Source organism: Electrona antarctica, assembly GCF_951216825.1.
Source record: "Electrona antarctica genome assembly, chromosome: 5".
In the NCBI taxonomy this organism is placed as follows: Eukaryota; Metazoa; Chordata; class Actinopteri; order Myctophiformes; family Myctophidae; genus Electrona; species Electrona antarctica.
Window position 1 is genome coordinate 40,963,753 of NC_136810.1, and position 27,919 is coordinate 40,991,671.

Sequence of the window (27,919 nt, forward strand, 5' to 3'; positions counted from 1 at the left end):
AAAAAAGCAGGGGTGAGATGTCTTCACGTTTAGGGGTGAGTTGTCTGGACAACTCACCAAAAGTGGCTTTAGGGGTGAGTTGTCTTGTTACCCTTGGCAGAGCCATAGAGTAAGACAGAGTTACGATATTGAGGGGGAAGAAAACTGAGCGTTCGAGTGCTGTTCATGCAACCTGAACTGGGACAAGCTGGAGTTTGAAATACAATGTTTTCAACGAGGGCGGCGCAAATAAGAGCAATTTTAGGCATGTGTGCAACAACCAGTAGGACTTGTCACTATTTGCTATGCCCTTCGCCAATAGAAGTCTATGTAGAAGAGCCGCCATTGACTGGCCCCATGAAGTGAACAGAGTTGTCGTAACTTTAACTCTTACTCTATGGCTCTGCTGCTTGACCTTCCTCCTACAACTCACCTTACTACCTTGCTAGGTTGGGACGGCTTAGGGTAGATGACAGAGTACAGCAACTTGATTGGGCCTGGTCTACCAGATTCGCTACACCACAAAGACACATCCATGTAGGCCTACCTGACAAACTACTTCCAAAACGTCAACGCTATCCACAATCACAATACCAGAGAGAGCTCCACTAATCACTTTCAACCCAGATTTGGCTCAAACAAAGGGTTAAATACGTTCTCCTCCTATGCCACAAAAATGTGGAATGCCCTACCAACAGTTGTAAAGGAATGTGAATGTGAATCCTTACTCTCCTTCAAAACCGATCTTAAGTACAGTACTTAAGTAAATGTACTTAAAGAGTACTTATAGAGGTGGCTGAGAATTGCAGCCTGCAATTCTAAACTGGCCCAGTAAAACAAACAAAAGCCTACACTTAACTGGTAGGGCCTACATATTATTATTTTAATAATTTCTAACCGTTTTTATGATGTTTTTGCATAATACTTTATATTTGTATGTCATTAAATGTTTTTGATTAATTTAGTACCTCAATAAGGACCTCAATGGAAACAAGCCCATGTTTTGTGTTTTAAACCCCCTTAGCCCTGAAACGTGGATGACAGTCATGTGAACCATGGCTACCCCACGGTAGCCTACTTTCCTGTGCTTTTGTTTTCTTCTCCCAAACAATAAAGCAATAGACAGTTAGTAGTTACAGTACGGTACACTGTTCAACTTCAATAGTCTGCTTATAGGATTTAAACCCAAGAATTGGCACATCAGTCAGAGCTGGATGCAATCCTATACCTGGAGGGGAGAGAACAGATGGTGGAGGTGAACGGAACACTGCCCCCCTGATGTTCCTCTCGCTCTGACTTTTGGTGCGTAATCCACTCGAAATATTAAATAACAATGATAACAATCATAACACCATGATCCACGATGAACGCCGACACGTCTGTCTCTGCGTGCTATGTACAAATAATTAAAATGTATAGTCATGCCACTGTGTGCGATCCATCACAGGCTTCATAGGCCTACTGTACATTATGAAATGATGAGTGCTATAGGTGGACCGATCCGTCTTCAGTTCACCATGAATTTATTTCCCCCTTCATGTCATCATGTCACGCCGAAATAAAGTAGACTGCTGACTGCTATATGTCTATACACAATAACAATTACGTTCTCAACCCTTTCCTAAATCTACTTCTTCGAACTTGTATTGCTTTATGGCACAGTATTCCAGGGATCTTTGCATATCAGTGAATGGTTAAGTCACAAGTGGCTTTCTTTGTTTGCTTTGAGCCTGAGGTCATCATAGTGTAGTCATGTACTCTGATCTTATCAATGTACAAACCCCAACACCTTGTTAATGTTAATGTGCCTCTGCTACTTCATTTGAGCGTTGACTCCGCCTGTTGATCAAAAGACCATCCTCCTCCCCCCTTTTGTCTTCCTCATCATACTGTGGAGTGTGGACTTCGAGCAATCCAACGAAAACATTTGGCAGCAGCAGAGCCGTCCTGGGCGGATACTCAGAAGTTTGGTTCATCGCGGCATAGACCTCGTTCTAAGAAGTGGGTCCTTATCTCCACCATAAATCCCGCGGTGGTTGACAACGTTTCCAGTCCGTTTCTAATCTAACGTCAATCTTGTATTTCATGGAATATTTTAGAGACATCATACAGTGTGTTCGTATTCGTAATTGAAAGGTAAGGACATTATTTTATTTCTCAGTCAATTCTCACATGCCTGAAGGGCGTCACATGTTATTTTTTATTTTATGCATATTTTACTAAATTGCCCGCGGTTTAGTTTGTCACGAGTCTCACGACTATCTGATCGTCTGATAAAGTAAATTGCGAAACGATATGGCATGGTGCTTTCCTGGGAATAACATAAAATGCGCGAGGCATCTTGTGTATCTCATTGGCCAGCTCATCTCATTGCATTGTTTTTACATGATGTAGCTATTTTGAACAATGTCATGTTGGACGTGATGCCAACATCCGTATTCTTCTCAATGTCGCTGCAAATGTTTCTGCAATTCTGCAATTAGGCTACCCTTTTGTTTGGTGATCTTGCTTGCAAGGTACTTGAGGTATAAACGTGTTTGCCTAAAGTTAGTGTGCAGTTCGACCTCCGTCAAGTGAGCCTAAATAAAGATGATTTCCGGTCAGCGGACTTCAAAATAAGAACCGTGCACTGGAAGATTTAATAATACATCAAACTAGAAATGCACTCTTGTCGAGGTGCCAAATTGTGTGTTGCACACAAGTAGGCCATACATGGCCAGCTTGTGCGCAAGCAGAGCGCGCAAGTAACACAAACATTAAATACCATTGACAATGAATGGAGAATTTACATCGTATGTGTCTGAGCAAATCGGCTATTTAACCTACACAAACATTAAATACCATTGACAATGAATGGAGAATTTACATCGTATGTTTCTGAGCAAATCGGCTATTTAACCTACACAAACATTAATTTAAATGCCATTGACAATGAATCGAGAATTTACGTCTTATGTAGAAGAGCAAATCGGCTATTTTGTCCCTAACACAAACATTACATGCCATTGACAATGAATGGAGAATTGACGTCATATGTAGCCTAGATGAGCACATTGGCTATTTTGTCCTAACAAACATTTAATGCCATTGACAAATTACATCCCTCACTGTATATGTTTCTTTTCCCTTTTTACCTCCTTTATGATGAATTCCTGTTCTGTCTATAGAAGTGTCTATTTGTACGTCTCTAAATGTCTTGATGATTTGAACATGGTGGACCCTATTGGAAACAAGTGTAATGCTTAATTGGGTCGTCCACTCACAGTTAACAGCCTTTGTATTGAGTTTGTGCTTGAAATGTACTGTAATTCTGCAAACTGTTAATAAATTCTTCAATCAATCAATCAATCAATACGAGCAAATCGGCTATTTTCGTCCTACATAAACATTAAATTCCCATTGACAATGAAAGGAGAATGTACGTAGTGTCTGAGCAAATCCGTATTTTTTGTTAAATTCCCATTGATGAATGGAGAATTGCATCTTATGTGTGAGCAAATTGACATGTTACGTGGTGATGATGATGATGTATTTCTAATGGCCTGAGCCTAAATCACCACTCTGATATAACCAGTCCATGTCATTTCTGTCTGGCTTCTAAAGCAGTTTTAGCTGCAGGACCACAATGTCCTGATGTGCCACACCCTCATCCCAGCTACTCCCCGCCCACATCTTTGACTCATTATAATAAGACAAAATGCAAAATTGGGACTGAAGAGGGGGAGGGATACCTATGACATCACGAGTAGCACCAAATCAGTTGGCCTGTTGTGAGACCACTATATAAAAACCCAAATATGACGAGAAAGCCTGATTGATCAAAAATGGGTATTTGTGGGGATAGAAAACACATCGGTGAGCCCCACAAACACAACAAATGGTAAAAGTTGAATTTCATGTTGTAGGACCTTTAAAATGTATTTCATTGTGTAAATGGGACAGTGCGACAACTATCATCATCAATATTTAATATTAATGGTCTTTTGTCAGGTGTGTGCTGTGAACAAAACGCTAAAATAACTTATTTAACTTATTTACATTACCAAATGTAACCAGAAGTGCAAGGTAAAAATAGGAAATAGGATCCCTTCAGAATGAGACAACGAGGAACAAGGGATCCTGACGAATTATTTCTCTCCCCCCCATTTCCTGTCAGCCTACTGTCTGTCCCTCTATAAAAATAAAGGCCCATACTGTTGGGCAATACATAATACAATACTTCAGGTATCCATCCCCTGTAGGGCCCCATTTCGCCGGCAGGACTTATCAAGGTGTAAATGATACCTGACATTTTGAATTTGTTCTGTAAGAAATTAATACAGTTTTTTAACAAGCCAGTTAAAGGAGAATTCCATGCTAGAAGGCTTTCTTACCTTTATTTGTAGTTGTTACGTCCCCCACCAAGGAGGTCCAGGTGTTTCCCCTAATATAAGCCCTCAATGGGGGTTGGGTTTTTGTGCTAATTCGCTTATTTCCATCGAAATAAGTAGTAAAGTGTGCCACTTGGGATACTATTTACATTATGAAGAGAAAAATTAGACCCCAATGCCCAATTCAATGCATTAGGGGAAATAGCCAATAATGCGCTTTTGCACAAAATAACACATGGACCTCTTTGGTGGGGATGTAACAACTACAAATAAAGATAAGAAAGCCTTTTAAATTCTCCTTTAGTGAGCCAGTCAGACTCACTAACTGAGGACTGATTTATACTATGGTGGTGATAAGGTGTTATGTGACGTTTTGCTTGAGACAAATGTCCTATTTGAATGATCTTGGTGTCAAATCATACATTTTTACACTATGTAGAATCCAAATTTGGACCCATGGACTTACTCACTGGCTTCCTTGTACCATATATCAGTCCCGGAAGTCTATGGGATTTTATTGCGAAATGCAATATTACTGTATATTCAATGGCGGCCATCTTGAAAAATGGCCGCCATCAATGGTTTTATCAAAAGAGCAATCCCTAAGGATTATGTGTGCCAATTGTGGAGCTTGTATCCGCAAGTTAACGATTCACCTGTAATTTGCATGTTATCTGCCCCGCTAATTTGGCCCGGGCTGACCTAGAGCTCCATATAATATATGGAGCTCTAGGTCAGCCCGGGCCAAATTGTCGTCTTTATATTATAAAGACGACAGAGACATCTGCTCATGCTAATGCAGAACTCCATATATGGATAGACAACTGGCATCATCATCGTGACAAGCATTATGCCGACCCTATATAAAGAGTGGTTATTAACCTTGATAGTGGAAGGATTATTTCCTCTAATTACAACCTGCGTGTTTCAATGATCAGAGGGTCGATCGTACTGGATATAAATATTCTGACTACTGACTACTTGAAAGGTAAGGAAAAAGGAAAAATCGTTGGCTGTGGGTGGATTATTTATGTATTTACTCCAGCAGTAAATTAGTTAAGGTTACATGCGCCCCAGAGTCCTACATTTTTGAGGGGTGCTAGCCCCTATACAGCTTTTGTCCCCACACGTCTCAATATTTGCCATTGACAATGAAAGGAGAAATTAGGTCAAATGTCTGCCAAATATGACGTAAATTTTACCAACCAATCACACAAATTCAATTGTTCATGAGATGATGTATAATGATAAGAGCGCCCCTCACTTCACACAGGCGTGATTTTTGTAGTCCAACATTCTTTTCGAAGGAATATTTGAATATGCAATTAGAATATTCATTGACAGCCTTAATAAATATATGCGGGCCTCACACCTCACCTATGTTGCACCGCAGATCCAACACAGATATGTCTGAGTCATAGTGTTGGGGGGCTTTGTCAGAGTACAGAGTACAAAAATCACACCCGTGTGAAGTGATTTTTCAACCCCCGCCTGATGCCATAAAGACACATTGAGGTTAGACAACACACTCCATATTTGAGCATAGCTGCATTGGGACCTCATTATATGGTTATTGCTGAGTCATAGTGACTTGAGCATGATGACATGGTCCGCCAATACGTATGCTTTTATTTTTGAAAGAATAAACAATCAATTTACGGTTTGCGGGTAGCTTATTTCAGTTTACTTGTGCTGGATTGCATTTTGCAGTTGTCTGATAGAATTATTTGTCAGTTTTGTGTACAACAAGCTTGATTTAAAAAAAAAAACGTTCTGTCCAATAACAATGCCGGAGATTAGCTGGTAACAGACGGACGCACACACACACACACACACACACGGACGGAGTGCAAAACATACTCTCCCCCCATGCCTTCGGCCTGGTGGAGACAAATATATATCGAGTTGGGAACGATGCAAGTCGGGTGATTGTTGCGCTCCATTACTTACTGAAAGAATTACGCTATCATAGGCCCACAGCTTTGTCTACGGCTAATACAGTTGACGGTGAGTTGGCGGAATGCCACACCTCATCCCTGCAGTGTCAAATTCTGCCTCTTACAGAGCCCTGGGTAAGCTACCTGGCAGATATAATGGGCAATAAAGTAGCAAATTCTTATCTGATCTTGAGCACAATACACCAACTTAAAACGCACACATTTAAATGTTTGCTTAGAAATTGGATTAGATTTCAAACAGACTATTATAACTGTTACTGCATATTCTCTCCACAACTCTGTATCTGCATACATCATGTGGAGGAAAACGGAAAACACACCTTACTTTTTCTTTTCATACTGTATATTTTCATACTGACGTTTACATAGATTATTGCTCAGCATACTGTATGCGTGCACGCCTATGATACTGTACATATGGCCCTAGGTGACATGCAGATCAGAAGCTCAGCACTTGCCACAAGAGATAACTATAATAAACAGTCATATAGTCTATAATGAACCAGACGGTGACCTTGTGGTTAGAGTGCTGCGGTAACGTCTGTGACTAATCGTACGACTTTGACCTTTGATAATACACATAACATCACATTCACTACAGAATATTAACTGATGTGAAATGTGTAATATTAAACCCATATGGCAGAACTTTGATGGGGACACACAATAAGAATGTATGCTCTGACAAATGGGTATGCGCGTAACATCATCATCATACCCGGAAGTTATGCAGGAATGCCTACTGAATGGCAAAAACTACTTTCTGACCGTGACAGCCCATACATCCAAACAGAAAAGTCTGATTGCGTTAAACAACATTAAATTCACATTGCCACTCGGTTTGCTTTATGCATGCCCATACCCTTTATACCAGCAGATCGACCTATGCAGCGCTGCAACCATGCCATGACATCTGGTCTGTTAAGCTATCTCAGGACAGAAGATCTCCTATGAAGTTGAGGCAGATATTAAGGCACACTGATAAGGCGAAACTCTTTAGATTTAAATACAATCAGCAGGGGTTCTCAACCCGTGGGTCGTGACCCCTCGGGGTGTCGCCAAATTATTTTGGGGGGGGTCCCCAAATTATAATTTTTTATTTTTTGCAACTGAATAGCTGGAAATGGAAATTAAGAGTTTACATAGTACACATGGTGCATGCATCAACTTTCCTTAATGATTAAATCTGGTTTCAGTATTCATTCATGATATATTTTCTCTGTCATTAAGGTTATTTAGACTTTTTAGGCTTTTAGACTCACTAGAATTGTCAGCATTACTAACAGATGTCTCATGTGTTCTTAGGTCTGGAGCAAAACTGTTGGATCATCATTGCCAAGTCACCACAGCATGAGCAGCCAACCAGGACACAGTGTCATTGACCCAGCAGCCCAAAGCAAGATGCCATTATTTGAAAGTGCCATAGCATTAGCACTCTCAAAGACTAGACACGTGCCTGATTATCTCAAGAATAAGCCTCTGCCGTGTAGTGGGTCCTACTATAGTTGTGACCCCAGAGGAAAAGATGGAGCTGATTTTACATATGCTTGGAGCAACTCAAAGACCGCTTTGCTGGAAAACAGAAGTTCCATGGGCCATCTTTCTGGCATGGAGAAACAAAAGCATATCGTTTACAGACCAGACCAGACCTTCTCTACAGAACAAAGTCCTTCTCTTCCCCCCCCTTTGCATCACACTCCAAGCAAACATGGTTTTACATATTACACCAGAAGTCCTGAAATCCGCAGTCCCTCAGCAGCTCCACCATTCGCTGTTACAAATAAAACAGTTGGAAGCATGAGCCTACCGGTATCTCCCCCATCTGAAAACTCTGCTCATTTAACTGTCCCCAAACCATATTATGGACATATCCCCTGCTGTAATGACCTGACTTATATGTTTGGACAGAGATATAGTATGGGGCAAGGGCAACATAAAATGCCAAACATGCTCTTTGACTGCACTAGTGCCCACTATACTCGCCAATCTCCCATTCTGACACCAGAGACATTAATGCCAAAGAAAGGTCTTCCTGTTGAGTACAATGCGGAGAGACTGGCTTTGAAAGACATTACTGAAGAGCAATACCATGGTTTAAGCCCCAGTAGAGCAAGGACCTTGCCTGTCTATAGCGAGACAAACTATAAGAATTACCCTTGCACCCCGACTCGTACACCGTTTGGTCCTTTTAATGAGCAGAGCCAAAGTTTACAGACCCCTCATAGCCTGCATCCCTCCCATCCTTTCATATATGAGCATATGGCCTCTGTACAGCATCGGATTCCGTCACAAATTTATCATGACCATTCTCCTATATCCAAATATGGCCAGCTGCCACCGCTCCCTATGTTTTACTACCCACAAGCAAATGCGGAGGTACAGAGCGGGGCTGTCTCTAAAGAGACGGGGCTAAAGCATAGAGAAGATGTTCTTAAACACCCATGCTCCAGCCCCCAGGGACATTACATGATTGCCCAGCCTATTTATAGTGAGGTTTGTACGCCTGGTCCCATAGTCCCACCAAATCATCCCTTTCCTCAAGGTTTTGACCACCTCTATTATCCAGGGCATAAGATTCATCTGGATCCAAGTCAGATGAGAGTCCCCCTAAAGAGGCTACACATTGTTCCTCCACCTAGCTTGCACTCACATAACACCTCCCCATCTAGCCGACATGTGGAGCAACACAGTCCCAGCAAACATGCAGACAGAGAAAGAGGCTCACCAGCCAACATGCACTTGAAGAGAGTCCCATTTACCAGCTCGCATATGGGCCACCCCAATCCTTCCCCTGCATGTCTGCATATTGATGAACCCTTGGATTATTCGCAACACAAATCCCAGGGCCATCGGCGTGGGACTCAGATCCACAGAGCTGTCACTTGTAGCCCTAACCCTGTGCAACAAATCACAGGCTCTACTGCTATTGTAACAGGTACAGGGCACCATGCTGCTCCACATGGTGTAGGAACCTATGATTATAAACGCAACCTGAAGAGGTCGGCCTCAAATACGCCCCCTGCTCACACAAGCCCGAAAATCACAGCAGACAATGGAGATGTGTTCGAAATGGAAGAATTGACAAAACGGCAAAAGATGCAGAAGCAGGTGGAGCGATTAAGAGAGCAGACTACTTATTTTCCTGACTCTCCTCCAATGCCAGTTATTGACAATGTCTTCAGTCTGGCCCCTCACTTGGCGGCCCTGGATGCTTCTGGAGAGTTTCATTCAGACAAAGGAGCAGTGAGAACGTGGCAGTTTTCTGAGTCTGGCGCAGAAAAACCTGAGCATTGCGTCAAAGTGAATGCAACTCGGAGAGACGGACAGAAGCCTGTTTGTTCGGTTCAAACAGAAAAGCAGTTTGAAGACTGTGACTGTCCAAATATTCCCGTGAAAAAGATAAAGATAGAGGAAAGAAATGAACAGTACACAGACAGTTCTGAGGGAAAACATTTTAATCGTTGTAAATTGATCCAGGATTATTGCAAAGAGATAACCGTCAAACAAGAATTGGAAGAGCCTGCTTTATCAGATGACAAGCCCGTGTTGGTGATTAAGAAATGTGAGCCTGATGAATTTAAAAACAAACCCTTTATATCAGTAAAAAATGAGCCCTCTGAGAGCACTGAAGGGGATCTGACTGCAGAGATAGAAGTAGCATGCCCTACTCAAGATGAGACTAAAACCTCTGAGCATCATGCTTATCCACTACCTGATCAGGCAACCCCTCTTAGGCCCAAATCCAGAACTCTGCGCCCTCTTAGGCCCAAATCCACAACTCCACCGCTACCTACTGAGAATCGAGTACCTACTGAGAATCAAGTACCTACTGAGAATCGAGTACCTACTGAGAATCGAGTACCTACTGAGAATCAAGTACCTACTGAGAATCGAGTACCTACTGAGAATCAAGTACCTACTGAGAATCAAGTACCTACTGAGAATCGAGTAAAGTTTCAAAACATTCCTCCCCATTGCCTAAAACTGTCCACCGGCAACTACAACATTGTCCTCCCTGACTCTCTCTGTCCCAAGACTGTCCGACCCACTCCCCTGCCAGATACTCCACTTTATAAGCTAGTAATGACCATGTCCAAATCCAAAAGTGGGCTCCACCAACTTGACTGTCAGGATTTCAAACCTGAGGCCAATCCAGAGCTCAAACTCAAATCTGAGCTCCACAAAGATGTCAGCCAGGACTTCCAACCTGAGGCCAAACCTAAATCTGAGCTCAACAAACTGGTGCGCCAGCATTTCTTAGAACTCCATCAATCCCTTTGCAAGCTGGTGTGTGACCATGTGTCCCTTTCCCCAGAGCAGGAGGTCAAAACCTGGCTCTCTCAACTGGAGCCGACTGTGCCTGTGTCCCCTTCAACTAAAAATGTCCAAAATGTAACAAATCTCTTAGGGGACAAAGTCAGGAAGGTGTGGCTTAATGAGGAAATCAAGATTGCTCTCCACAAAGTACTCCAGAGGTTGAGAGAATACATCGACCAGAGTCAGTGTCCGTTTCCACATGTGATGCGGACGGGAATGGTCTTCATTCCCATGCTGGTGGTAAAGGAGCTGATGTTCCCTCAGGTCAACGGCAGCTTTATCGATCAAGTCCTGCAGCTGCACAAAGTAGCGCTGCGGCCCACCACGCTCTCTGAAGAGAAGATCCTCATACAGCTCCACAAGAGTGCCTGCTCCTCCAAGCTCAGGAGACTGCTGTCCCTCAAATATCTTCCAGACATCTATGCCGATGTGATCAACCTCTATTACCATGCCTGTGTCTGCAAACATTTGGGTATGTACCACATGGGTTTTGTTGTTGAATGACTGAGGTACCAATTTACCATATTCACACAGTGGCCATGTTGATCTTGCATCATACCTCAATTATGTGATGTTGCAACAAAATTGTGAATATGGTCAGAGTACATGAGGGGGAGCGGCTATGTATGGGGAAGTACTTTGATGTGATGTCTGCATAAAATGTTGGATAATGCCGTACACACACACACACACACACACACACACACACACACACACACAGTTCTCTCTGTGGGGATGTTTAACACAAATGTGCATATTATTGCCTCATGGCAATGTAACATTAGCAAGTTGGTTAACGTTACATTTTACCACATACAATCGGTACACACACACACACACACACACACACACACACACACACACACACACACACACACACACACACACACACACACACACACACACGAGTACTGTTCTCTCTGTGGGGATGTTTAACACAAATGTGCATATTATTGCCTCATGGCAATGTAACATTAGCTGTGTGTGTGTGTGTGTGTGTGTGTGTGTGTGTGTGTGTGTGTGTGTGTGTGTGTGTGTGTGTGTGTGTGTGTGTGTGTGTGTGTGTGTGTGTGTGTGTGTGTGTGTGTGTGTGTGTGTGTGTGTGTGTGTGTGTGTGTGTGTGTGTGATATTTTACATTAAAATCACACTTGTGAAGTGAGGGGCACTCTTATCATCATACATAATCACATTTACCAATCACAATATTGGTGTCCTAATTTTTCTGTCATTCCGGCCAATCACAATTGGCGTCTCAATTGTCTACGCTCACTTTTTATCCTCAATATGTATTTTACTCAGATCATCGCTATGGGGTGATCAGCCAATCAAATCATCGATAGCTAGCCCCTCCTCCCAGTTTTGTGTGTCTGTGTGTACCCCATAGCGATAATTTGATTGGCTGAGCGATGTGTGTACCCCATAGCGATTATTTGATTGGCTGAGCGATGTGTGTACCCCCATAGCTATGATTTGATTGGCTGAGCGATGTGTGTACCCCATCACGATGATTTGATTGGCTGAGCACGGAATGTGATTTTTTTTTTTTTTATCCCACGATTTTGCAACCCATTTTTTTCACCCAGTGTCAATTATCTAATGTAATCCTGGGTGCTACACTTCCTCTGCCAACCTGGGGGGGCAGCGGACAGACCTCATGCTTCCTTCTATGCATGAGGAGTCCAAGATGCTTCTTTTGTCCCTGGCGGGACGTGGAAGGAACACGTTATTTCGACCAGTTAATTTTCCCTCCATCAGGCGCCCCGGCTGGCCAGGGGGAGGCAGTTTAGAGCAACATACAACATACACTACAAAACAATAGTTGCATCCATCCATCATTTTTCGACCGTGGTCGAGATCATGGATTCCACAATGCTACGCCAGACTTCCCGGTCCTTCATTGCCACCCCCAGTTCCTGCCTACTGAAGCACCGGTCCTTCATTGCCACCCCCAGTCCCTGCCTACTGAAGCATGTGTCCCTAGCGATGACATCAGGGAACGTCAGCTTTCTACCTCTGGTCCGCCCTGAGGCAGGACTCCAGAGAAGAAGGGAAGATATAACCTCATTGTCAGCTCTGTAGCAGTGGCCGGCAAACTGCGCTCTTCTGGATCGGACCAGTGAAGAAACACGGGGAAGGTTGCCGTATATTAGATTAGTCGATGGGTGGCTCTTCCAAGACAGACTTTGCGCTCTCATTAGAAGGCGGGTGTAAGTGCCATCCAACCGATTCTCTTGTTTCTTTGAAAGTGTCCATGTCTCGGAGCCATAGAGTAGAATCGGCTCAACGGTCGTCCTAAATATTTTTACTTTTAACATCTTACTAAGCTGGGATGACCAGATCTTATGCATGTCATTGCAGGCTGACCAGGCCATACCCTTCCTAGTTTGAAAGTCCTTTTTAGGAAGAAGATATATATGAACCCAAATACTTGTTGTCATCAACCCGTTTCAGAGGAGTGTTGTTAAGTGTTTTTATAATGTGGTTATTGTTGGATTTGCATATGTTTACGTATTCAGTTTCGTCTCGTTGAGATAAAGACCAACACAGTTGGAGGCCTGTTCAAGAGACTGAAGGAGAGCCTGAGCGTATTCCAATGATTGACTGATAAGCGCAATGTCATCAGCGAAGTCGGTGTCTGTTAGGTATTTAGCAGGATGACTAGAGGTTCTCCTAGGGTGTAGTTGGTAACCCTTATCATTGATAGTATCAACTGACATACGAAGAACATAATCAACAACAATAATAAATAGAAACGGGGAAAGTGTGTCACCTTGGAGAATACCAGCAAGGATGGGGAATGATGGTGTTTCTCCGTCAGGAGTAAGGATGATCGCTGAGGTATTTGTATATAGAACTTTTATGGCATTGATCATTTTGTCGGGGATACCATATCATTTAAGAATTTCAAACATTTTGGCTCTGTCCACTGAATCAAAAGCCTTTGAGAAATCAACAAAGACTAGTGCGAGATAGGATTTGACTCAAAGTGGATCTACCACGTCTAAATCCGTGTTGATTGTTTCAGAGTAGAGGCTCAACGAGGGGGAAAAGACGATTAAGGATGAGTTTGTTGTAAAGTTTTGCAGCAATTGGCATTAAGGAAATTCCTCTAATTCTTGGCTAATGAGAGGTCTCCTTTCTTAGGTGTTGGGATGATCTGGTTTTATGCCATATAGTCGGTGCCTTGAGTGTGTTGAAGGTATGATTGCAGAGATTGAGCAATAGATATTGGAATTGCTTATTTTTCCAGATCAATGCTGGAATATTATCCGGACCAAAAGCTTTAGTTGACTTCAATTGAAGAAGATTTTTAAAATTGTTAGACCAGTTTTCCATACGCTTTTTGGCTGACCCTCCCTTGATTCGGATGGTGGAGTTTGAATTCTTGCCCGACAGGTCTTTGATTGTTTTCCATGCTAAATGGTGCTTCTTGCTGGTGTGTTGCTCTGAGAGATTTTGCCATTTATAAAGTTCACCTCAGCATCTAGGTAAGCATGAAGATGCATAACATATCTCCAAAGTGATACACTTTAAATGGCGGAAAAACATTAAATGGTGGAAAAAGAGGCCATTAATCCTACATAAAGTAGGAATACACACAATTTACATGTACAAAAGAATATAGACCTACAAAGAGGCTATTACACATCCAAACAAGTGCAATTGTGCACTTGGTGACAAGTTTTAGATATTTGGCATGATTTTAGGTATGGGCATAATGTTTTCAAAAACCATCGCAAACAAGTTGGGCTCGCCCCCTAGTGGTCTGTTTGCAATTAATCCAATGCTGGCCTATTTAACATTGGATTCATTGATATATATATATATTTTTTTAAGAGTAAAGAGAGCCTACTGTCAGTTGTCCAGCAGTCCAAATATTATTAAATTAAATTTCAGAATGGTAGACCTGAGGCCTACCATACCAGGCCTGAGGCCTATACCAGGCCTGAGGCCTACCATTGCGTGGCACATCTATGCACGGAATGTCTATGTTCACAGGCTTCTGTGTGCGGCCTAGAGGAGCAACTGAGCATGTGCAGAACCACTTCTTAAGAAGAAACCCAGCCAATGTAATACTAACCCTATCCCAAACCATAACCCTCAGTCTTAACCGTCCACGTTGGTCACTGACCCTAACCTCAGTCTTAACCGGCCACGTAGGTCGCTAACCCTAACCTCAGTCCCGGCCACGTCAGACTAACGGGAGGTCGGACTTATGGGTAGTCCCTGCTCAGGCGACTCCTTGCTACTTAGTTTTCCTAAAGTTCGAACTGAACTTGGCAAACACGCCTTCATGTCGCTGCCCCTGCAGCCTGAAATCACTTACATTTTATAGGTTGTATTAGAGAAAGTAAATAATAATAAAGAAATCGCCATGAAACTGTACTGTACAGAAATGCATATTTAGCCACTTGTTCGAATGCCCCCGCTCCCCTGCCAAAAATAGCTAAAATCGTTAAAACGAAAGAATGCAGCAAATGAGAAAAATGTAACACTCATCTTTTACTTTCTCTAATAACAACCTAAAACATGAACCTTGGTTGAAAAAAACGAAAATTGTCGAGAGCGCCTCCATCACTGTCTTTATTAGCCCATAAAATAGTTTGCAGTTGTAGGCGAGAGGCACTTCCGTGTTGCGCACAGAACCTTTGATAATACAAGTAAGACGCGTGAACGCGGGAAGCGAACAAAGCTGTTGTGGCAGTCTGACACACACATACAGAGACCTCGGTCGTTCCAATTTCAGTTCTCTATCGTGTTCGAGACTGGCTCTCCACTACAAATTATTCAATTTGTACGGGAACTGACCCCACGGGGCAGTGTACATGGATATCTCTTTAAGACACATCATCTACGGTGGCCCTGCCCAGATGCCAATCAGTGGGCTATTTAAGCCCCGTCTGGGCATGGCCACTTCGATCTTTTGATTTCCACGAGAGCAGACGTTACGTAGGCTATCTCAGCAGTTTGGAAAACACACTAAAAACAATATTAGAACAGCTGTGTGGCACACAGTCCACTTACCGAGGTAAGAAGAGAGCCGGTCGTCTCGACGACTCCTCTCAGGACGCCGTGTAGCTCCACAAAAAAACAACAGCAGCAAACAAGCTGAGTGCCGAACCCGCTCGCGGAGGAAGCTTCAGTCTTATCCGTGTGTCCGTCCCTGGTGAAACCTGACCACGTTGGGGGAAATCTTGCGACAGCGCTTGGCGTGGCCAAAGGGTCCCAAGCGTGAAACCGACCCCGTTGGTGGAGCCTTGGTCCCCCTGGCTGCATAGCGTTGTGAGACCCGGAGCGGAACCGACCCCGTCGGAGAAACTCCGGGTTAATCATCGCGGCTGGGTAGAACCCAGAGAGAGCTGACCCAGTCGGCGTATCTCTGAGGCCATCTGCTGCCGCTGTTCGCTGCCGCCGCGGTCCAACCGGACCACACGACAGAGGGAAACAATAACAACCCCCGACTTCCGCGTTGACGTCATCACGTCGGCGTGGGGGGAGGAGGCTCTAGTGCGTGCACAGCAAATACACTGTCACCCAAGCACTCGTCGTATAGTCTGGTCTATATAATAAGTGGGTTTATATACACACATTATATATATATAGGTTATAGATAGTAGACTTGTGATACATATCTATATACCTATCCAGGTACTTAAATAAATAAATAGGTATACATTCATATATATATATATATATATATATATATATATATATATATATATATATATATATATATATCTATTATACATTTGAAAACGTGTGCCCAAAACCCAAACCAGGAAAATAAAGTCACCAGCTACTACGTCACTGACACGCTGCAACACGCTGCAACACACACTGCAACAACACACTAACACGACACAGCCTTACCCTCCGCGTCGATCCACGGCTATCTCCTCATGTCGCGCCGCACGGCCACACTCAACAACACCCGCGTAAAAAATGTCATTGCACTGCCACTAGAGCCGCCTCCCGTCCACACTCACAAACAACATCAATATCAATAATAAACACAAACACGCCACAAGCACCGACACCCCCGCCTAATTTGTTGCCAGGTCTATGAAAACAACCCCAGAAAAAATGCCATTCAACACGCTACTTACAACTCGCTTACAATTCGCGGACCTGGCGAAAAGAGGAAAACAATCTAAACATTATATACTAACGTCAGCATCGGGCAGATTAACACACACAAGCGTTATTAGTTGAGCTTTCCTATTGAAGTGCCTCTGAATTGTAACTGTGCGTTTATGTCAGTCAGCGATGCGATCCGTTGTTATTCAGCCACGCACGGACTGGAGAGAGGCGACGTGTTTCTCTCCCTTCGGCTCATGTAGCCCTCATTGTAACTACAAATATTGTTCCCGAAGAAACAATGTGGGGTCACTGCAATCCAAAAGATTGTAGGCCTACTATAATGCAGTCAAGGTCCCCACAAAAATATACTACAGTATGTTCTGCTCCATTCTCAACATCTTTTGGTTTCCTAAAACACTAACTTATTGTAAGTAAACCAAAACAGTAAAAAGCAGTTTCATGTGTGCTTATTTTAATTTAATTTAATTTGCTTTGATGTGAAAATAAAATACAACAAATAATAATAATACCCATCCGTTAATACATGTGAAGGGCACAATACTGGGTTTAAAAACACAGCTGAAACATGAAGTGGAGTCTGTCAAATCTCGCAATTTCCTTCTTCCCATTGCGCTGCAACGGAACTAGGATGAGCCGCCCGAAGGGCGGCGAAATTCTAGTAATATACATTAAATATATATATGAAGTTATAATACATGTCTATATACTTGGCTGAATAAATAGAAATAAGTAAATAGATATATCCATATATATATGAACATATATATGTAAATTATAACACATAGGTATATATTTAAGTGCATAAGGAAACAGATAAAAACATGGCCAGTCCGGCGCACACCTGTGTGGGGTAAAAATGCCCATGGAGGACGGCCATGAAATGTGCATGTTGTGCTTAGGTCTGGACCATGCACACATGGCCAGTTTGGACCCGGCATTCTGCATGAACTGTTTCATCCTGCCGGCTAGAGTGAGGGAGGCCAGGGCTCGGTCTTTCTCTCTGGCACCGGTAGAGGCTTTTGTAGCCCAGCAGCATCAGGCTAAGCGGCTAAAGACTGCCGTTGGTGGCGACCAGCGGCAGAGGCAACCCCCGTCAGCCACAGCTCCGTCAGCCCCGCCAGCTCCGCTAGCTCCGCTAGCTCCGCCGACTCCAGGGCGTCCGCCGGATCTACGGCGCCTTACAATCCTGCGGCGCCCTACAGCCACAATATCGGCCCCACCGGCTCCACAGAACCCTGCTGCCATTGTAGGCCAGGAGTAGGTGCACCTGGAGGAGGGGTCGGAGGAGGAGAAGGTGGATGTTCTGGGGGATGACCCCGAGGACCTTGAGGAAGAAGACCTCCCCCCTGGCAGGGGGAGGAGGAGGCGGAGGAGGAGCAGGAACAAGAGCAGTACCCCTCCCCCGCTCTGGAGCTCGTGGCTCGGGCCACACAGGCCTTGGATGTGGAGCTGCCCTCAGAGCAGACACGGAGAACCTCCCGGTTCAACGAGGAAGTTGGGGACCAGCCGTACCCCCTCGTGGTGCCGTTGCTCCCAGAGATGGAGGACTTAGTGTCCCAGCAGTTTCAGAGGCCGGTGGAGCCCCATCACTGGTCAGGCCAGTGAGTTAGGCGACTGGGGAATGTGGAAGGTCGGGAGAGGATCGGCTGTGGCCCACCACCGCCCTTGGATAGGGCCTTGGGGGCCCTGATCGCCCCCGCCACGTCAGTTCTGGGGAAGCCAGCCTGTGCCACTAAGAACACCAAGGCCATGGACACCATGCTGACCAAAGTGCATGGAGCCCTGTCGGTTCAGGGTCAACTAACCAACACAGAATCGATTCTAGCCCTGTACCAACGCGGTCTGACCAGACAGCTGGACAGCGGGGGCCCCGACCTCACTGCCGAGCTGCAGCAGGTGTCGGTGCTCTTGTCAAGAGTTATGAAGGAGCAAGCGGTGGCATCAGGCAGGGCGCCACCTCTGGCTGTCACAGTCGAAGCTTGAAGTGGCTGACAGGAAATGTCTGGCGGAGCTACCCGTGGTACCATCGGCCATGTTCGGGCCGAGTGCCATGACACTGCTCCAGCAGGCCCAGGAGGCCCGCAAGTGTGCTATGGAGGTGACGGGGGCTATCCAGAGGGGCCGCAGCCGGCGGGTCGCGACCCCCCGGGCAGGGCCACTCCGCCCCACCTATGACGCTCCAGGGACCTAAGGGCCCTGTTGGACTCCACTCGGCGAGGGAGGTCCGGACGAGGCCAGAAGCGAGGGCGGGGGCGGGGCAGAGGGCCCCGTGGGCCCCCGTCGCGTTCCTGACGGTGGGGGGGGGGGGGCTCAGCCCCCTCTTACCGCCCCCTGGAACAGACATTGTTCTGGGGGAAATTGGGGCGGACCCCTGGGGGATTTCCACCATGACCCAGGGGTATCGGCTGCAGTTCTGCGCTCGCCCCCACGGACACGGTCTGTCACTTTCACAGTGGTGGCAGACGTGAAACACAAAGGCTTTAGCAGCAGAGATCACCACTCTCCTGGCGAAGAGGGCCATCAGAGTGGTGCCGCAGGCCACTCAGCAGGCGGGGTTCTACTCCCGTTACTTCCTCATCCCCAAAAAGGATGGGAGGCTGAGACCAATTTTGGATTTACGGGGGCTCAACAGGTATCTGAGACCCCTGCGCTGCAGGATGTTGACGGTGCCGAGGGTCCGACAGTCCATCCTACCAGGAGATTGGTTCGCATCAATCGACCTGGAGGATGCTTACTTCCAGGTTCCGATATGGGAAGGACACAGACAGTATCTCAGGTTCGCCTTCGACGGCAGGATCTTCGAGTTCTGTGTCCTACCGTTCGGAATATCACTAGCCCCCCGCACGTTTACGAGGTGCATGGACGCAGTCCTGGGACCTCTGCGGGGAGAGGGCCTTCGCATCCTGAATTATTTGGACGACTGGCTTCTGTGTGCCCGCTCAGAGGGGCAGTGCCACGACAACGTAGCTCGGCTCCTGCAGCACTTGGGGCACCTGGGCCTGCGCCTCAACGAGAAGAAGAGCAAGCTCCAGCCGTCACAATCCATGGAGTTCCTGGGCATGTGGTTGGATGCCAGGGCGGGGACCTTGTCCCTCACTCCGGTGAGGCAGGCCGCCATCAGGGACTGCTTGTCCCAGTTTCGGCTGGGGGCCAGGGTGACCTGGAGACTATGTCTTCGCCTGTTGGGGCTTATGGCGACCACAGTACACATTGTGCCCCTGGCACTCCTGAATATGCGGCCAGTACAGCGTTGTCTCCTCGGTCTGGGCCTTTGCACTCAGAGAGACCTGCAGACCATAGTATTGGTGACACGCAGGCTGCGAGTGGCCCTCCTTTGGTGGGAACAGCCGACCACTCTGACGAAGGGCAATGTGCTGGGTCCGGTACTGCGTCGTCAGTTGGTGTCCTCCGACGCCTCCCTGGCAGGCTGGGGAGCAGTCTACAACGGCAACGGCGTCAGTGGTCTTTGGCAGGCGCCTTGGTTGTCTCAGCACATCAACCTCCTGGAACTGCGGGCAATTTATCTGGCGCTCCGGCGCTTCCAGACAGAACTAAGGGGCCGCCATGTCCTGGTGAGAACGGACAGCACAGCGGCGGCAGCTTATGTCAACAGGCAGGGGGGCCTGGGCTCCCCTCGCCTCTGCAGTCTAGCTCGGACTATATGGGAATGGGCGCACCCACGGCTCAGGTCCCTGAGGGCGATGTATGTGCCGGGCCAGGAGAACGTTGCTGCAGATCAGCTCTCCAGAGGGGGACCCCTCCCGGGGGAATGGAGACTACAGCCTCAGGTGGTGCACGAGATCTGGAATCGGTTCGGCACCGCCGTGGTCGATCTTTTCGCCTCCAGGGAGTCGACACATTGTCCCCTCTTCTTTTCCGTGGGGAGGGACGACCCTCCCCTGGGCACGGACGCAATGGCACATCAGTGGCCGAAGGGCCTCCTTTATGCCTTCCCCCCCTTCGCCCTCCTACACCCGCTCCTCCAGAGAGTTCAGGCGGAGGAGGTGAGCCTCATCCTGGTGGCCCCCAATTGGCCCCACATGTTCTGGTTTTCAGCAATCGCTCCTCTCCTGCAAGGCCGGCCCTGGGAGCTCCCGGTGCGTCGGGACCTCCTGTCTCAAGCCCACAGGTCGCATTTTCATCCCTTTCCCCAGGGACTCAGGCTCTGGGCCTGGCCCCTGAGAGGGCCGAGTTCCTAGCCATGGGGTTGCCTCCATCCGTAGTAGGGACTCTGCAGGAAGCACGGGCTCCATCTACAAGGAGGGCGTATGCATACCGCTGGGGAAATTTCCAAGTATGGTGCACTGCGAGGCAGGTGGATCCCCTCTCTTGTGGGGCTCGCGACATCCTCTCGTTTCTCCAGGGAATGTTGGAGGCAGGCAAGTCTCCCACGACTCTGAGGGGCACGGTGGCGGCCATAAAGGCGAACCGTGTTGGGCCTCGGAAACTGGCAGACGGTTGTTGTGACCTGATTAATCAGTTCCTTAAAGGCGCCACGAGGTCTCATCCCTCGCAGGGTAGGCCGACAGCCCCCCCTTGGGATCTGGAGGTGGTACTGTCGGCCTTGCGGCACGGGCCGTTCGAGCCCCTGGAAACGGTGGGGCTGGAATGGCTCTCCCGCAAGACCGCATTTTTGCTGGCAATGGCGACCGCAAAAAGAATAGGTGAACTACATGCCCTGTCAGTGCATGAGGAGTGCTGCCGCTTCCTGCCCGATGATGCGGGGGTGGTACTGCGACCGAACCCTGCATTCCACCCTAAGGTCCGGTCTGGGTCTCGAGCCAGTCAGTCCCTTGAGTTGCGCTCGCTCAACCCCTCCCAAGGGGGAGAAGTGGGGTTGGGCGGGCAATCTCTGTTGTGCCCGGTCAGGGCCCTGAGGGCGTACCACCGACGGACGCAGGACCTCAGGACAACGGACCAGCTGTTCGTCTGTTATAGACATAACTGCCTCGGGAAGCCAGTCTCAAAGGCTAGGCTTTCCCACTGGGTAGTGGAAACGATCCAGGAGGCATACAAACAGGCAGGCAAGCCAGCCCCGTCAGGGGTGCGGGCACACTCAACTCGGGGCCTCGCGGCCTCATGGGCTTTGTGGCGAGGCGCAACCTTGTCCGAGATCTGTACAGCAGCGTCCTGGTCGACACCCTCCACATTCACAAGGTTCTACTGTGTGAACGTGGCAGCCAGCACCCCATTCACAGAGAGTGTGCTGGGCTCCAGGCAGTAGCTTTGGACTGGCCTTAGTGTCTTGCGGGGCCAGCTGGGCCTAGGTTGCGTCTTGCACCTAGGCCACGAGTTTGTTGACTGGCCGCAGCGTGGGGCTGGGCCAGCTGGGCCTAGGTTGCGTCTGGCACCTAGGCCATGAGTTTTGTTGACTGGCACCAGCCTCGGGCAGGGCCAGCTGGGCCTAGGTTGCGTCTGGCACCTAGGCCATGAGTTTTGTTGACTGGCACCAGCCTCGGGCAGGGCCAGCTGGGCCTAGGTTGCGTCCGCCGTCTGGCACCTAGGCCATGAGTTTTGTTGACTGGCACCAGCCTCGGGCTGGGCCAGCTGGGCCTAGGTTGTGTCTTGCACCTAGGCCACGAGTTTGTTGACTGGCCGCAGCGTCTGGCTGGGCCAGCTGGGCCTAGGTCGCGTCTTGCACCTAGGCCACGAGCATCATATTCGTATTTAAGGGTTTTGGAGCACACTGGTGAGCTGGCGCCAGGGATGGCCACGGCCATGGCGCTCACCACGTATAGGCTCTGATAGAATTCAGGGTTAAACTGCCTCGAGCTGCCGCGGGGGCAGCCGGGTCTGCTTATTTCCTCGCGGTGTGTCTTAGAGCGTTCCCGTACAAATTGAATAATTTGTAGTGGAGAGCCAGTCTCGAACACGATAGAGAACGGAGGGTTACACGGTAACCCAGGTTCTCTGAGTGGAGAGACTGGCTCTCCACGAAAGAGCCGCTCCGAAATTCGTGTCAATCAAGTTAATCGAAGTGGCCATGCCCAGACGGGGCTTAAATAGCCCGCTGATTGGCATCTGGGCAGGGCCACCGTAGATGATGTGTCTTAAAGAGATATCCATGTACACTGCCCCGAGGGGTCAGCTTCCCGTACAAATTGAATAATTTGTAGTGGAGAGCCAGTCTCTCCACTCAGAGAACCTGGGTTACCGTGTAACCCTCCGTTGTCCTCTGGTGGCGGGTGGGTGGTGTTACAGCGTGACACACACACACACACACACACACACACACACACACACAGCCAGTTTTGGCCAGCTTCTATAGTTAGTGCTCACTTCGTTCGCAACAATACTATTTGAGAGACTTGTTTGTCAAGTAGGACACACATTAACAGTGCCATTCCTGTGAATGTTGTCACGTGCTACCATATGTTTCTCCTCTTCATCATTGTGAAATCAAAATAAAGTGTGGTTTTGCATTATGACAAGGTCTTAATCAGCTTGCTGAACTTACTGAACTTGGGTGTGTTTGTCAAAGCAGTATCAAGGTGATGGAAAAAGTAAGCATACTATATAGATAATTGGACTTGTATCAGAGAAACACTGGGAAGAGAAGCACGTGGGCACACACAAAAAAGACAAACTTGATTCTTCAAAGAAAATTGAGCTGGGTATTGCCAAAGTTTCCACTGGTACAAAGTTATCATGATGGGTCACTGCTGCAATACATAACAGTCAGTAACAAGTCAACATTGCAGATTGTTTGCAAATATAGTATATACTAGTATAAACTAAAGAACATTTTAGGCCTATATTTGGAATATTTATTTGTTTAGGACAAGATGAGATTTCAAGTTGACTGTTAGGTCGCCCTCCTTTTCCTTTCGTTTGGATTATGAATTATTGAGATATCTCCTTCACTTCTGGCCCTGAGTATTATGATACAAAGACAGTTGAAGGGGAGCAACACAAGTTTATTTTTAGTAATATGTTTTGTTGAGGTTGAATTTGTAAAGTGGTATCCAGACTGTAAACAACACCATGGTGCCAATTCCTTAGTCTAGTTCTGGTCTTCACGGTAGACGGCATGACTCAACAGAACTGTATAATTTGTTTACAAATGAGCCACTCATGTTCCTTTTTTCACGTTACTGTTCCATTTACTGTATGACATCACATGGAGAACTTTCATTGCTTGGAGAGACAGATGCTTATCTACCAAATTCATGGCTGTTAAATCATGATATGGATTATGGAAGGGATGACACTCTTCAGAAATCTAGTTGTGATTTACTGTTTACTATTAAATATGACTGCTGGGAGCTCTGGCATTTCCTGCCTTCTCAACCAGATTTTGAGAAAGACACGTTTTTGAGTATTGCTTATTGTAGCCTCCTCACACACACACACACACACACACACACACACGCACGCACTTGTCTTGCTTACTTCACACACACACACACACACACACACACACTTTCACAACATTGTTACAAAAGGATATCACATGATGGCTTGCCCTTGAATAGACTGTGAATATGCTTTCTGCGATCTTGGTGCTGTTCGAGGCAATAAATATTCAAATCCATTTATTTTTTACAGAATCGACCTCAGCCGATGCCCAAAAGAGAGCCCAGGTATATCTGTCTGTTTTGTGTTGTACCTCGGTTTATACTATTCTTCACCCTTTATCGGTTTATACTATTCTTCACCATTTATAATAACTCCAGCAGTGTTTCTGCTAGCAATACTATAACCAATCAGAATTGACAAATTACTCCAGACATTATGAAGACTAACACTTAAGTTTGTCATTTGGGGTAGGCCTACCTGTTGGCTAAGCTAGTTAGTGCACAGACCATGTGCTCCTTGTGAGCCGTGAGGACCCGAGTTTGTCTTCCTGTCTTGCATGTCTCCTCTCTCTGTCCTTCTAATAATAGATAATGCATAGATATGCAGAAGAAATAACTTGAGTAAAAAAGAAATTGGTGGGGCCTGGTCGCGAATGGTTGTAACCATTGGGCTCGTGTCACTTATTTCCGGAGGAAGGAACTTACAGCCTGCGTGAGAAAGGGCTCATTCTGTGCCCTGGGGGGGGGGGGGCACACTAACACGAGCAGTGTGAATTGGAGAACTACTGGTTTCTACTCTGTTCCTTCTTTCTAAACCTCCCTAACTCCCTTTCTACTTTGATCCTTCTTTCTAAACCAACTTAACCAAGTGTCCATGGTGGTGTCCCTTCAAAATTTGTCTAACTGGACTGCATTAATCAAATTGCTATTTCCGTTCACCGCTGAAGCTTTTGTTTCACATGGTTTGGGAGTTTGGGACATTTGACCCTGTTTTATTGTTGTCTCACTTCTGTTCCATCCCAACCTAATGGCATCCCTTGTAGAAAACATCCTTTCCCAGGCCGAAATACTAAATGGTAGTGAACGTTCTTTTCTGTCACCGTTTCGAGGGTGAGAGGTTCATGCTGTATATTTACTAAGTCCACTGAGGTTAATGGAGAGATACATTTGTTTACTTAATGTGGGTTGTGGAAATACTGTTGAATCAGCCTTTTGTCATAGAATTAGGAAACAACGGACTTTGAGACTTTTAGTTGCTCTTTGCTTCAAATGTCTGTAGCGTTAAGGTAGAGTAAAACATGTCAGAACTGTGCTAATCTTTCAGATAACTCGGTGGTTTTCAACCCTTTTCATATCAATGTCATTATTGGTTCTGTATTTGAGCCACGGACCACCATTTGATGACATTTTAGCCTCTCAGACCCAAAACTAAAGGATACTCTGTTGTCGTTGGATACAATTTTGTCCACGATTCCATCCTGTATTGATGTGGGTACCATTAGGAGAGATAACAGGCAAACGTTGACCAACAATTCTTATACATTCTCTAATTGTGCAGACTTCTTGTAAATTAATTAATGCAGTTTAATTTTACTCAAGAGTTAAAGATCTATGAGGGTCCATATGGTTACCAACTCTCCATTTAGCTGGGGACCACCTGGAACCCCCTCAAGGACCACTGGTGGTCCCCGGACCACTGGTTGAAAACCACTGAGCTAACTTCACTTTCTATTAATGTCTATTCCCCCCAAAACCCTTCGCCACCGCTTCTTTGGTTTGTGTTTCTATTCTTTGGCAGAACATTATAAGAGAATCTGAAAACCTTTTTACCCCACCTTACTTGACTGATTTATTTTACACCTTTATCCTTGTGTAATGTGGTTTTCAACTGCTAAGGGTCTCATGCTCTGTGTTGCAGGAGTAGAACTGGATGAGGCTGGACCTGCGTCGCAACCCTTTAGTCCAGAACCACAGAGATTTCAGAAGGAACCGGGGAAGAAATCCCTCTTGAACAAGTGTAAAGCAAAAGGCAGAGTTAAGAGGAGCTCCAAGTGCACATTTTTGGACGAGAGGACTTCATCATCTGAAGATGAAGTGGAATCCACAAAGCTAACTAGAGATAGGTGTATCAAGCTTCAAGGGGAAGAATCTTGGGAGTCATGGACACGGCCTTTAACCCCAAATGAGCTCATCTCGCCTACAAGTAACACAGAAACAGAAGGAATATCCTCCACGCTTCATTTTAGCGAGCCTTCAGGTTTGACCAAGTCTCAGACGAGATCCAAGAAGCATTCAGGCATGATTCTCAAACTCCGGAGGGTGCTGTTCAACAAAGGCCACGGCGGCATAAAGTCCCAATACCAAAGAGTCGCTAACTTGGGGGAACCTTCTCAACATTCCTTTTCAGAGGCTGAGGGCCGGGAGGACGCCAGAGAGAGGGGTAGTAATGGGAACTTCTTAAGAAGGATTTCGTCCAAGGTCACCCACAGGTGGCATAGAACAGCAGGCTTTTCTCATACTCTGCGACCCCTTTCCAGCTCCTCTAAAAGACGACGCACATCTCTCCTTAAGATCAAATATTGCCCCTATCTGTCTGCTTGCCACAGCGCTGAGCACAGGAGGCGATGGGTCCTCCGCTCGTCTGTCCAGAGGGCTCGGTGGGCCATGAAACTCTATCCGGACCTAGTGGGCAAGAGGATTCGCCACCTGTATGAGGAAGACGACGACGACAAGTCTGAAGTGTGGTACAGAGGAGAGGTGGTGCGTATCCACGAGACTCACCCCAACCCACTGAAAACTGTGTTTGAGGTCAGGTATGACAGCGAGCCAGATTGGCAGTACTACCTGGAGCTATTGTTGGACTATACAAAAGGCTGGCTCAAAATAGATGGTTGAATTTTCATGTGTTTTTTTTGTGTCTGACTTTGACTAGTGATTTGCATTAGTGTTATTTTCCACTGTGTTTGTCTTCTTACATTAGTCTGTTAAGCGTGTGACGAATAAAATTCCCTCACCTGACAGGAATGAAGTAAAACAGGAAGTTGAGCATTGTTGTAGTTAAAACAAAGGTAGTCTGTCAGTTGGAAACTATTAAGGCTAGCATTTCTCATGTTGCCAAACTAGATAATGATTGTTTAAATGTGTTCATTATTTTATTTGTGTGTGTGTGTGTGTGTGTGTGTGTGTGTGTGTGTGTGTGTGTGTGTGTGTGTGTGTGTGTGTGTGTGTGTGTGTGTGTGTGTGTGTGTGTGTGTGTGTGTGTGTGTGTGTGTGTGTGTGTGTGTGTGTGTGTGTGTGTGTGTGTGTGTGTGTGTGTGTGTGTGTGTGTGTGTGTGCACCTATAGATACATATTTGTCTCATTAAAGCCATAGTGTGCGATATGTTGGCCCTACTTGGCACACATTGGTCTGTGACATAGTGTCTCAGTCATGAAGTCTTAATATAGCACTTGCCTTGCGACTATGAAATTTATTGCACAACACAGTTTTCATACTTTTTTAAAAGTGAGACACGGGTCTAGGCCTTGCATGGTTTGTTGATGTTTCGTATCCTTCATATTGCTGTAGCAAAGAATGATCCTTAATCAAATCCAAATTAGACTTGTGTTAATGCGTGTTTGAAATCAGACTTGCGTTACTATACCTCTGAAAAAAAGCTGTTGTCAATCACTGAGAGACTCCTGTTCCGGCGGTTTCTTTTTTCTCTCACTGTGAATCTTAAAGCTTTCACCTAAAATTGTACTGCAATTAAAACATTTTTTTATGTTTCTCTTTTTATACTTGCATTTTTGCAGATGGAATTGATAGATGTGAGAACATCTTCGATTGTAATTTTATTTGACTATAAATATTTGTATGCTTTTCCACTTTGTCTCGTCTCTTCTTTTTGCATCA

At 46.1% G+C, this 27,919-nt stretch overlaps 1 protein-coding gene across 2 annotated transcripts; it reads left to right on the forward strand.

The window, feature by feature from the left end:
- The first annotated feature begins 1,877 nt into the window (after positions 1 to 1,877).
- cUnh15orf39 (chromosome Un C15orf39 homolog) lies at positions 1,878 to 27,886 on the forward strand. 2 transcript variants are annotated; one of them, XM_079500476.1, is made up of 5 exons: positions 1,878 to 2,115; positions 7,182 to 7,293; positions 7,613 to 11,096; positions 24,276 to 24,310; positions 25,944 to 27,886. In XM_079500476.1, exons 2-5 carry the CDS (start codon positions 7,258 to 7,260, stop codon positions 25,947 to 25,949), a joined length of 3,561 nt encoding a protein of 1,186 aa, XP_079356602.1. In that variant the 5' UTR covers positions 1,878 to 2,115; positions 7,182 to 7,257; the 3' UTR covers positions 25,950 to 27,886. The 2 variants fall into 2 exon arrangements, with proteins under 2 accessions (XP_079356602.1, XP_079356603.1); XM_079500477.1 differs by lacking the exon at positions 7,182 to 7,293.
- The last annotated feature ends 33 nt before the right edge of the window (positions 27,887 to 27,919 follow it).

Coding starts and splice junctions, on each gene's coding strand:
- cUnh15orf39 (XM_079500476.1), top strand. CDS start 7,258: ATGAAGTTGAGGCAGATATTAAGGCACACTGATAAG. Junction 7,294..7,612: donor TATTAAGGCACACTGATAAG/GCGAAACTCTTT, acceptor ATGTGTTCTTAG/GTCTGGAGCAAAACTGTTGG. Junction 11,097..24,275: donor CTGTGTCTGCAAACATTTGG/GTATGTACCACA, acceptor TATTTTTTACAG/AATCGACCTCAGCCGATGCC.